Source organism: Telmatherina bonti, assembly GCF_933228915.1.
Source record: "Telmatherina bonti genome assembly, chromosome: 20".
In the NCBI taxonomy this organism is placed as follows: domain Eukaryota; kingdom Metazoa; phylum Chordata; class Actinopteri; order Atheriniformes; family Telmatherinidae; genus Telmatherina; species Telmatherina bonti.
In genome coordinates this window covers 10,229,781-10,242,759 of record NC_136618.1, presented here as the reverse complement: position 1 = coordinate 10,242,759, position 12,979 = coordinate 10,229,781, and the positions used below count along the sequence as shown (strand labels likewise).

The window sequence follows — 12,979 nt, the reverse complement described above, 5'->3', positions numbered from 1 at the left end:
AGCAATCAATTTATTAATGATTCAATACATCAAAATAATTGATGTATGCACATAATATTGATGCAGTATTATTCAGTGATGCATTGATTGATAAATCTATTAATATATTCCTTAATTGAATATCAGTATAACAATTGATATATTGATGAATCCACATCAGTATATTGATTAACAGTGTAATTATTGAATAAAGTAACAAATAAAGTATCAATAAATTGACATATTGATATTCCAGCCCACTTCGCAGTTTTCCAGAAAAAGGAAAGAAAAATGGAAAGAAAAAAAATGGCCGACTGGGTGAAGAAGAGACGTTTCACCTTCATCTTGTTGGTTTAGTGGAGCATCGAGTTGATTCTGACAAACAGCCGCAGGAAGTGCCGAGACGTCAGCTTTTAGTCAGCAGCCCTGCTTTTGCAGAACATGTTCTTCTTCTACTGTTTTCTTGCGTGTATTGATCTTTCTGTTTGGATGGATCCATTAGCCAGGAAGCTAACATTGACATGCTAACAGCGATGAGATGAAACCACTAAGAGAAAAGGTTCTGTGATGCTTTCAGGGATCTCCTGGGGAGAGGGGTCCTGCTGGTCAAGGTGGTCCAGTTGGCCAAACTGGAAGACCTGGTCCCCAGGGCCCTCCGGGTCCCGCTGGTGAAAAGGGTGCACCTGTGAGTTGTTTTTCTGTTACAACGGTTCCTCTTCTCTGATCCAACCTCAGAGTTTTAAAGTAAAAACTAACGTTTTTGTTCTTTTAGGGTGAGAAAGGACCTCAAGGACCAGCTGGTCGGGATGGTGTCCAGGGTCCCGTCGGTCTGCCTGGACCTGCTGGCCCCCAGGGTCCACCTGGTGAGGATGGTGATAAGGTCAGTCAGCCACACCTTCCACGTCATGCTGTTGTTCCATCAGAGTCACAGAAATCTGGCTGCAACACGGGACAACAAACTGCTGATATGGGATCTTCAGAAAAGAGTTTTTTGTACTTTTTGAGGAACATTTTTGTAGAAAAGACACATTGTGGGTTTTACCAGGATTCACACACATCGCTGCTCGTTGCTTCATGTTGCCAAAAGATACAAACAACTTTATGATACAATGTTCCCTAAAACGACTCGTTTTAAACGATCATTTCAACAGAACATTTTATTATATAGTAAATCAGTCTTATTTCTTCTTCTGCTCTTCTCTTGGTTGGTAGCTCTCCTACTCCTTCTATCCTTTCTTCTACATATTTTCTTGTCTCTCTCTCCCTACTCTTCCTCCTGCTCTTGTTTTTTCCCTTGCTCATCCTTTCTTCCCATCTCTTCTTTTACTTTCACCTCCTTCTCTTCAGCTTCTTCTGTTTTCTCTGCTGCTACTTCTACTCCTTCCCTCCCCTCTCTCTTCTTCTACATCCCGTTCTTGTCTTTCATTCTGCTCTTCTAATCATCTCTTCTTCCATCTCCTTCTCCTTTCTATTATTGCTCTTTCTTCCCTTGCTCCTCCTCTTACTTCTCATATCTTCTTTTACTTTCAATCCCTTTTTTCACCCTCTTCTGCTCTTTATTCTTCTTTCACTCATTCTTTTCCCCATTTTCCATTTCGTTTCCCCTCTTATCCTTCTCCAAGCCTTCCTCTTCTCTGTCTTCTGCCTTTGTTGTTGTGATGGTCATTAGGTTGAGTAGTTCCAACAGTAGCTGTATGTGTGTGTGTGTGTGTGTGTGTATGTATGTGTATGTGTATGTGTGTGTGTGTGTGTGTGTATGTATGTGTGTCCTTGTGTTTTTGTGTGGATATGGATCAATGGCAGCATGTATGACCGTTTCCATATCAGGAGTCCATAATTTGGAGTGAATTTCCATCATAATGGCATCAGCTCTTCTGAATCTGAAGGCTGTGGTTGTGATGTATGATCTGCTATGATGGCTGATTACTCATTTAATTACTTTTTAAAGTATATATGCCATGATCTATGTTATAGATTTAGTTTAATCTGTCTATAAAGTGTCGGACTTTAGTAAGACATGAGTTTTAACCCCTTTCATCACCAAACAAAATGCAGTCATTGTGTTAAGGTTGACGTGCTAACGATTTAGCCAAAACAGCGAGTACTTAAGCAGCTGTGGATCAGGCGGTCTGCAGACCCTCATCTGGACATCCGCACTGATCTCAGCTGTTCGCATGCGGCTGAGGGACTTGTCCGATGTCGTTGGCATTTACAGAAGACGCAGAAACATAAAACCGTTATCTTCTCTTTTGCAGGGCGAGGTTGGAGAGCCCGGTCAGAAAGGAAGTAAAGGGGACAAGGGAGAGCAGGTGGGTTAGAAGAGCCTCCGGTATCCTCATCTCGCATGTTTATTCCTGTTTACAGAAGAGAAATAAGCTCATGCAACACATCTAAAAAGGTGCATTTTGTTTCTTCAGGGTCCTCCTGGACCTGCTGGTCTTCAAGGTCCCATAGGTGCCCCAGGTCCTGCTGTAAGTACAAATCTCATCGGGTTTATGGTGGATTTTGCAGATTTAGAAGAAAATTTTAGAACCAAGTAATTTAACTTCATAAAACTGAGTTGCAACTAAAATGTAGATCATGTTTCTCAGGGAGGCGATGGAGAGCCTGGTCCCCGAGGTCAGCAGGGTATGTTTGGACAAAAGGGAGACGAAGGTGCCAGAGGCTTCCCTGGACCCCCCGGTCCCATCGGCCTACAGGTTCGTACTAAAACCAGCTGTTTCTACATTATGGTTTTGCTAAGCGATCAGTGAGTTTAGTTTAGTTAAACCATCGTGGAAAGTATGAACACACGTTTCTGTCCACAGAGAGCAGAGAAGCTCATTTATATTTATATGTTAGATTCATTTCAATTTGTTTCATCCATTTATAATTCAATTAGAATTCATTGATAAAAAGTTGGAAAACATTTGATCACGTTGGATCTTTTCTTGGATTCTATCATAGTGCAGGAGGAGACCGTTCCAATCAGCTTTATTTGTAAAGCATCGAGATGTGACTATTTCACTTTTAGGGCTTTAGTCAAATCAAATGGATTATTATTCAAATTAATTGTGTTTATATAACTCACTTAATTAAAAAGTTGCATGAAAGAAAACAACAGATTGCATCTAATCATGTTTATAATCTATATATATATATATATATATTGAGATGGGATATATGAGATTCCGCCTGAGCTGCACAAGGTGACAGTGGAGAGGAAAATCTTCATTTTAACAAGCAGAAAAACCTTCAGTAAGACCAGAACCAGAAGGAGCAGCCGACTGGCCCAACTGGTTGGGATGGAAAGGATGGCCAAAACAAAAGTGTCAGCAAGCAGCCGAGTTGGATGCCAGGAATACCAGCTGATGCTGGATCAAACGTCGTCCATCATCCAACAAAGACAAAGATACCTGGACCAGAGAGTGTCCATGTCACTGTATCACACTGGACACATCCTGCCTTTTCTGATGAGTTTTTAGTCATTTTCTATGATGAATTTCACTCAAATCAAACTAAATGAGGCAAAAATTTAGATAATGGACTTTTCATTTTCAGGGTTGGAGAAAAAAAATGGCAAAAATGAGGCAACTAGGAAACATGTTCAGTGTCAGAAATGCATCAGAACCTGCAGTCAAAGGATATTTACGTTGCTGGGATGTTGACACTGGATGAATGTCTCCACATACACCATCATCATATTTCACATCCGGATTCTCTCACACTGCCTGTGCTGACTCAGCGCTCTCCGGTCAACCATGTACAGCCGGCCAGATTGACTCCTCACTCGAAACTAATGGATAATTATTTCATGATCTGTTCTGATCTCAAGTCATTAGCTCCGGTCAGTTATTTACATAATACCAACCTGGATGACCACCGCAGTAATCACCTGTTGGGAAGCAACAGAACTCGTCATTTACTCACATCTCCTACTGCAGCAGCTTTTCTAACGATGACCAAAGCCACAATGAGAATCAGCTAACAGCAATGGGGAAATTAGACCTTCCTTTTCTGCAGAGGGACACAACTCACTCTTCCACAGTGGTTTAACTGGATCTGTGGAGCCCAGAATAGCAACCCAGTCATCACACCCCCTCATCTCTGCTCTCCATCTATCATTACCACCTGTGCTGCCCATGCTGTGCTACGTCCAACCAACTCATTCTGCATGTTTCATTGCAAAATGCAGCATTTTATGCTGAAGGTGAGCGCTGCTCACCTGAGCCCATCCGTGCGTTACAATAAGCTGTAATGGCGTTTGTTGCAGCGTGACAGAGACGTGTCAGGGGAGGGAGGACCTTTCTCCCAGTTGTAGTTCATTTATTCGTAATTATCTGCTTTTTAATGAGCAACTTCTTTCGTTTTACTCTTCAGAAGTTCACTGCGCAGATTGAGGTCGTGTTCTTGATGGAAACAGACAGACCACAACTCGCGGTGCTTTTCTGTCTCAGCAGGATCGTGTTCAATGGACTTTTAATTGGGAGTAATTCACTTCCCATAGTGTTTCCATTAATTGCGCGGTCCGATCTGCTTCAGCAGACTCTGCCTCATCGAGTGGATTTACCAGCCTGCATAATTAATACCAGTGCTAATGATTTTAAGATCAGGGGAGACCTTTACAAGGATATTTCTCAGCATGGCGGTGGGGGCATCGGTGCAGCTGACACCTGGGGATGCTTTTTTATCCTGGACCCTGACACGTTGGACTGATGACAAACAGAATTAAATGCAGACATGCAAAGTGAGACTCGGCGGTTTAATCTCACCAGTTACAGGTGGAAATGTCAGAGGGATGAAACACACACGAGGGCTTGACTCTGCTGCTCATTTTACGTGCATGAGGGAGCTGGATTTCAGCAGGCTGCAGAAAGAACTAGAGAATCAACTCATCTGGGCATTTAAAAGGCTTACCTCCCCAACCCCCGATCCCCCTCCACCCCCACCCTCCTACCTACTGCATTGCGTGCTGATATATCAGGTGTGGCGATGTCTACAGTCCGGCCACGTTAAGCGCTTTAATTCAGCAGACTTATTCGTGACCTCGCTCTGAATATTCTTGTTGAATATTTCATCGAACGGCTAATAAGGAGACGCAGCAGTTAAAACATGGATTCGGATTCATTTATACTGATTCATTTATGCAAATTCTGGCTCGTAGATACGTTTAATATTTAGCATATCACTACAATGTTTTCTAGCAGTCGAATCAAATCTCTAAATTACATGTCGAGCAGCGTCGGCTGCTCAGAATACAAACACATTTAAATGATTAGGTCGAGCTGGTGCTCTTTCGTGCAGCCGCACCTCATTGTTGGGATGTAATTATTCTCTAATAAGATGTCGTTATTTATTCATGAAATTCGTCCGCAGGGACTTCCTGGACCTCCGGGTGAGAAAGGCGAGAACGGTGATGTTGGGCCCATGGTGAGACACCGCTCTCTTTTTGTAAATACTGGCTGATTAATTTGATAAACTGCTGTGGTGTAATGTTGTCTTGTTTCTGCAGGGTCCTCCTGGTCCCCCTGGTCCCAGAGGCCCTCAGGGTCCCAGTGGAGCTGATGTACGAAGCATAAACTAAATGACTTCAGCTACATCTTTGGTAGTTTTGCATATTTTACACATTAATCCTTCTTTGTGTCCTGATCCAGGGTCCACAAGGTCCTCCAGGTGGTGTTGGCCCCATTGGGTCTGTGGGTGAGAAAGTAAGTGACCCCTCCAGACTCCATTTCCATGCAGACGTAAAGACGGTTGAATCTCGATGTTACTGAAACGATCCTCAGATATAAAACATGACAATTTGCTTCCCTGTAATCACTTAAGAACAGGTCATGTAAATGTGGAAATTCTCCTTGTGTTAGTTTGACGGTTTATCTGTCCAGACACTGACATTTATCTAACCACAGGGTGAGCAAGGAGAAGCGGGCAACCCAGGACCCCCTGGAGAGCCTGGTACGAAGGTAAGTGAGCTCTGTTTACTCTTTTGCTATTATGGCGACATTAATATATATGTAGCAGCAGTGTTTTACCTTTAAATGCTAATTTTTATCTGTTTAAATAGGCTTTAGTGTCTAGCATATGCTAGTAAGGCTATCCAATAAACCCAGGTATTGACTTACAAGATACACAGATTCAGTTTGTTGTATCTGTGAATTTAGTAAATTTAAAGTAAATGCCGCGGAGCAAAAATGAAACAAAATACAACCTAATGAGGAGGATTATTTTTTAGAGAGATGCTGTGTTGAGTAACTGCTCCTCACATTCAGGCTTGTACATCATCTCAGCATGGCTCCTCGGCTTTGCGCCACATGTCAACACCGCCTGCCAAATTGAGTCTCTTCTCTGACTTCCTTTGACTCGTAAAGACATAATTACCGGGAGGATGATCTGCTTGGTGCTTTTGGTGGTGAAGGACACAATGTTTGCATGAAGCAAAATTGCTGTGAAAACACTGAGGACACATTTGTTTAGCTGGGAGGGGCTTTATCTGCGAGGCAACCTTTGTGGTGTTGGACAGAAATTAGCTTTTATAGGCGAGTTGTTCTTTGTTTACAAACAAGTTAAATAATCAGGATGTAATAATACATCCCTTCATCAATACTTTGATACACAAATACACTGATGCTTCAATATGTCCCTACATCAATACATTGATAATTTGATACTCTGATACATCAATACTTTCATATATTGCTAAATGAATACATTGATACATCAATACATCGATACTCTAATACATCCGTGCATCAATATGTTGATACTACGATACATCAATACATCAATGCTTTCATATATTGCTAAATGAGTACATTGATACATCAATACATTGATACTCTAATACATCAGTTTATTGATATGCTGATACTACGATACATCGATACTTGGATACTCTGCTAAATCAAAACTAATATATCGATATATTGCTACATAAGTACTTCAATACATCACTTTCAATACATCCATACTTTAATACATTACAAAATCAATACTTCATTACATTGATACAACAATATTTAGATACATTAATACATTGATACTTTGATACAGTGCTGAATCAGTACTGAGAGGCATTTACACATCAATAACTGATCAGGATAAAAATGGTACATCCATACATCACTTTTGATATATCGTTTTATCGGTACATTTGATATTTTGATACACTTCTAAATCTATATATTGATACATAATTACTTTAATACTTTCATATATCTCATAATCAATATATCAAAATATGAATACATAAATGCTTTGATACTTATCAACTATATCATTGATCAGCAAACCAACACCAGCAATCCAAATTACAAATATTGATCAAACTCCAACGCAGTTATTTTTCATGTGAACATTTAAAGCTTAATTTATACAATGTAGCGCAGATCGTCTTTGTTTTTCATTTAAATGTGTTGATATCAAAAATAAAATTAAATTGATTTTTTTTTTTTTTTTTTTTTTGTGATTTCACTTGACTGAAACTGACCATGTTTATTATATTGATCGATGACTCCTTAATCCAGTTGAACTGTATCGAGACAGAATTGTGATACTGATGTTATATCACATCTCAATAAAACTTATTTACATCCATGTTTACTTTGGATAAACAATGAGCCGCCATGTTGTCAGGCAGAAGCTTATCAGGTCTGGTGATTGAAAAGTTGGCGCGAAAGGAGGATTGATTTAATGTGTTCAATGACATTTGCAAATCTTTTCATTATGGAGCTTCAGGTCCACCAGAAGACGTGCAAGATTATCTACATGTGCATGTATTTACTTGTACATAAAACACCGGTCATCTTAAAAGAAAATATTGATTAAATGCAAACACCATCAGCTCAATGACGGATGGAGCTTTAAAACTTATACAGTTAATAAAAGCATATTAGTCTGTCATCCCTTTTACATAATCAGCAAATGATTTTCATATAAATCTTTACTCTAAAACAGAGATGTCCGATATTATCGGGCCACAGATATCCTCGGGTATTATATATCAGATATTATATATCTGCTTTAAAATGCTATATTTGAAATGATCAATATCAGTTTTTACTTTTTAAATGATTACTTTTAGATAGTATGCACGTATTACATGTCAAACTCTTCAGCTACGTCTCCTCTAACTCAAAATGAATAAATATAAGAGATGCCATGTATAGTTTTACAGATTTTTTTGTTTGTTTGACAACTTGCTCCAAATATATCAGTATTGCTTGATAATGATGTCAGAATATGACTTGAACAAAATCAGTATAATGGAAATCAATTAAAAAAGCCAATACCAATCATTCTTACTCTGCACCAACCATATTATTAAAACACTTCTAAAAAAAATCCAGCTGTTTCCAATTGGAAACACTTGTTGCCCCCTCGTGGACATATTGATGTTCTGCAGCTAAAACCAGCCTTTTACCATTCTGACTGACCACTCTGGCCATTTGTCCTACAGCACTTATGGTGATGTTTCTTGTTTCTTTTTATCATATTTACTTTCATTCATAATTGAATGTTTCCCACCTGTGGTTGTATCTCTTGGCACCGACCTGAGCTGCTGCTTATTTTGACATTTGTAGAAAAGAGATTTTAAATATCATGTTTTTTTCTGGTTAAGTGAAGGTTCAAAATTTATAAATACATTTTGTAAATGGCTGCTTCCAATGGTTAGACAAGTAGTTAGCCATTTTAAATGAAGCTAAGTATACCAGATAAAATGTAGGATTTTATCTTAATCCTCTCTGACCGGCTGGTTTTGGTGTCAGAGGTCAACCTCAGATCCAGCCTCATCTGTTTTCACTGAAGTAATGCTGATGTAAATAATTGCCTCCCCACAATCAATACAGGGACCTAAAGGTGAGAGAGGAGAGAAAGGAGAAGCTGGCCCACCTGGAGCTGCTGGGCCTGCTGGTGCCAAAGGTCCACCTGGAGACGATGGTCCAAAGGGCAACCCTGTAAGTCTGACAGGAACTCTTAAAATCTGAAGATTTCCTGTGCTGAGCTTCTCATTCAGCCTCCAGGCTGGTCGTTCTACCACAACATATATTCCTGAGCCAAAGAGCTGTTTTATTGATGGTGATTGTGTTTGATGCCTGCATGGTGATGGGATGCAGTGAAGCCTTCTCTTTTATATGTTGCAGCATCGTTGTTAAATCCTCCATCTGTAGTAACCAGTTACATCAGTAATGGCCAACCATGTCCTCTGTTTTCTACATCTCAGCAGCACAGACTCAGATTTCTTTTTTCATCCTGATGCATCTCATTTCTCTGCTCTCATAAAGGGTCCTGTTGGATTCCCTGGAGACCCAGGCCCCCCTGGAGAGCCAGGTGTTGCTGTAAGTATGACATTTTTACAGGCTCTGGAGGTCTTTGTTTGCAGATGCTGCCAAAACTTCACATTAAGCAGTAATAATATCTGATGGGTTTATGTTGTAGCTAATCTTTGTTTTTCTTTGATAGGGCACTGACGGAGAACCAGGAGAGAAGGGAGAGGATGGAGAGTCCGGTCAGCCGGTGAGTTGCCTGCTGTGTTTCTGTCTTTCACCGCAGTCAGCTCAGTGGATGTTAAATTGTATTTCTACTGAGTGAATAAACCGTTCTCACTGCAGCATTTTGAATCATATTTACTTTGCACTCTTGGGTGTTGGGTAAATGAACTTTTCTGCTTGGATATTCATTAATTCTGATTAGAAAGAAATGCCAAATGCTAACGAATCACAGCTGCATGGAAATGAGCCATTATTACAGGAAAAAAACACAAAGTTGGTTGTTTATTTATGACTGCATGCTGAGACGTTGCCACGAAACAGTGTTCAGTGTCTTCTAACTTTTTGTGACATATTTTTTGTTAAAATGCATGTTAAAGAATTATTCATACAATTAATATAAAGTCCTTATAAGTGCAACAATTCCTTTGCGTGTGAGGATGATCTCTGGGTCGAGTTGTTGCAGGACTTCCTGTTTCTGGGTGACTTTGCCCCCTGATCAGACATGAATGCAAATTGTGATGAATGCGAAGAGGCTGCATCCTGCATTCCTGCTTTCTTTGCTTTTTTCCAGGGACCTCCAGGTCCATCCGGAGAAGCCGGCCCACCTGGTCCACCTGGCAAGAGAGTAAGTCTTTGGTCATTAAAGCTAATCATGTCGAAGTGTGTGTGTCTGCAGCTGCGATCCAACCCTGACCAGTCAGATGCTCACATTGTTGCATCTGAATGGTTTTTACCATAAGAATGCTGCTTCATGAATGTCCAGATGAGGCTACCGTGTGTCTGCGATGGTGGCTTTACAGCGCCGGCATCTCTTGTCCTCGCAGCTGCTCAGTCTTGGCAGTGAAGCTGGAGTAGATTCATTTTCATTGAAACCAGAGCAGGGGAAACAAAGTGGGAGATTTCGGAGGTCAAGACGCCTCGGAGTCTTCAGAGAAGGATGTGAAAATCACAAATCAATTTTTTCTCTTGGCAACAAATTGAAAAGACTTAAAGACAAAAAGAGTTGTGGGTTCCAATTTACGTTCTTGTAGCAGCGCAGCGAGTCTGACACGTTATTGATCCGCGACTGTTTGACCGACAGCAGCGGCGAAACGCAGATGGAACACGGACGAGCCGAGGTTGTTCCGGGTTATTAGAAGAGACGTGGAGGCTTTAAAAAGGCAGCAGAGAAAATAACACGCAGCAGCAGTTTTAATCCTTGCTGATGGTCTTATTCCTATATTTGCTTGACAGGGACGTTATTCTTCAGGCAGAACGGGTCTTTTTCTGAAAATCCCAGTCTGAAGTCTGTCGGCGCAGACGTGTGTTAAAGACAGAGCATCGTCTGCTGGTGGACTTTAGTGCTTTAAAAGCCGCTGGAGACCAAAGTGCTGCAGGAAACGGCAGTAAAAGACGTGAGAAATAAGGATCATAACACATAAAACAGCAGCAGTTTTGAGACCAAGAAAAAAAAAAAAGATTACGCTGATAATTAAATTAATTATCATAATTATAACTGGTGGATTTATCTTGGCAACCTGAGTGTGGACGGATCCCTTTGTGGCTTCATCACAGCCGCATCAAGCCTGATATCAGGAAGCAGAATTTATTTCATCTGAATGATTAGTTGTGTGTTTTTAGGTCGTTTAGATCCATGTTTGGGTACATGATGGTTTATTTCAATTTTTAATTTGTTTAAATTATTTTATTTGATATTTGACCTGTTTTATGTGAAGCATGTTGCGCTGCTCTTCAGTATGAAAAGTGTTATGAATATTTTGATTTGATATGAAACCAGTTAATGAGTTAATGAATAATAGTTTCCTAAGAAAGGAAAGCATCAGATTAAATTAAATCCTCCGTCCTGAGCTGCATGAGGAGACAGTGGGGGGGAAAAGTGACTTTTAACAGGAGAAAACCTCCACCAGAACCAGGACTAGGAAGGAAAACCACCATCCTGCACCACTAGTTGGAGGTGAAGAGGACGGAAATAAGAAGTCAACATGGTGTGAAAGAATCACACACACTCAAAAATAGAGGTACCAGCTTGTACCTAAAAAGGTACAAATGCTTGTCGCTGGGGGTGTACTCTTTTGAGAGACATTTCTGTACCCTTCAGTTCTGGTCTATTTTTGTACCTTATCAAGTTCAACCTTACCTTATCAAGTTATGTTTTTTTATGTTTTCACAGCATTAGGCCTGGTCCATGCCACTTAGCAATATTATCTTATCTTTAATCTAGAAATAATCTTCAAAAACTCAAAATACTGAGCAGCCATACACTTAGTTTGCAGCATCTGACCTTCATTGTCTGGTGTAGTAAATGACTGTTAAGTAGTACTACTGTCATCACTCAACTCTGCTCTAGTTTGTAACATTACAGCCATTAACATTACATTTTTCAATGCTGCAGGTACCCTTATGGTCGAAATGGTACAAATTTGTACTTTATGTCACTTTGAACCCTTTTTCATACTCTGAAGGTGTGCTTCTGGTCTCTTAAAGACCAGTATTGTACTTTCGAGAGAACATTTCTTTAAAATGTACCTATAGGTACAGAAATGTCCTTATCTTGTACCTCTATTTTTGAGAGTGCATATAAACCTACTTTTCAGACATAAGTTCTCTATTTCAGTGATTCTTATCAAGTTTTATAGAAAACAGTCACAACAGAAGACGGTAAGGTCTCCATCATGTGTTCCATGTGAGTTGCCGCTGCTTCACCGAGCCGACCTACCGGGATGAAAAATCTGAGCTGATATACTCCTTATTGAGTTCTCTTATCGCAGATGCAACATTAACATTATTTTAATATGAAATTAGCTTCAAAGAGCACAGAAAATATGAGCTGCGTCGCTCTGAAAGTCAGAGAAAAGGAACGAAATGAAGCGACTCTTAAACTTCAAAGAAACGCAGAGCGATGAAAAAGTTTTTACTAATTTGCTCTTGCAAATGTAGATTTATATGCTGTATGTTTTGCATGAGCAGATGCAGCACCGGAAAGAGGATATTTTTAACCCTAAACAGGTTATTTTAACCTTTCACTGTTTTTTTTATTTTTTTTCTGCAGATTTTTGCAGCAAATTAGAAATCATTCTCTTTGAGTCAAAGTTGATTTTAACCTCATTGGTTTCATGTGATTTAATAACAACCTAAACTGGAAAATTAAAAAAAAAAAAAGGAATATGCAACAGTTTTGTAAAATTAATCGGCTGTAATTCTTGTTTACAGCGTGGAAGTCAGGTCTTTAAATTTTCACCCTTTTTAGTCACTATCAGACAATTTAGTCGGATTAGAAGCTGTAATCATTCCCTCTGAAACACCCTGAAGGCGACAAACAGCTGCTTTTTCTGAAGGACACCTACAAGCCGACTCCAGCTGCTGCTCATTGTGTCGCAGCTGAAATGGTTCTTTGTGTCGGCTGTAAGAGCTCCACATCAGGAGAAGATGAAAGCTCCCAGACCCGAGGAGGGCTCATGTTTCCTGCTCTCAGGAGATCAGAGTGGAATGTGGATGCAGGACGGGTACCAGACATCCTGATGCTGGATTACCTG

General features: G+C 40.1%; 1 protein-coding gene across 2 annotated transcripts in view; it reads left to right on the top strand.

Moving 5' to 3' along the window:
* col11a1a (collagen, type XI, alpha 1a) overlaps positions 1–12,979 on the top strand; it is a gene marked incomplete at its 5' end in the record, with an annotated part of 84,914 nt that overhangs the window by 57,681 nt on the left and 14,254 nt on the right. For both annotated transcript variants that reach the window (XM_079260129.1, XM_079260128.1), the window contains 13 exons: positions 557–664; positions 752–859; positions 2,235–2,288; positions 2,397–2,450; positions 2,571–2,678; positions 5,335–5,388; positions 5,471–5,524; positions 5,613–5,666; positions 5,868–5,921; positions 8,805–8,912; positions 9,240–9,293; positions 9,418–9,471; positions 10,018–10,071. In XM_079260129.1, the coding sequence (XP_079116255.1) occupies positions 557–664; positions 752–859; positions 2,235–2,288; positions 2,397–2,450; positions 2,571–2,678; positions 5,335–5,388; positions 5,471–5,524; positions 5,613–5,666; positions 5,868–5,921; positions 8,805–8,912; positions 9,240–9,293; positions 9,418–9,471; positions 10,018–10,071 (918 nt within the window). The remainder of the gene's footprint in view (positions 1–556; positions 665–751; positions 860–2,234; positions 2,289–2,396; positions 2,451–2,570; positions 2,679–5,334; positions 5,389–5,470; positions 5,525–5,612; positions 5,667–5,867; positions 5,922–8,804; positions 8,913–9,239; positions 9,294–9,417; positions 9,472–10,017; positions 10,072–12,979) is intronic.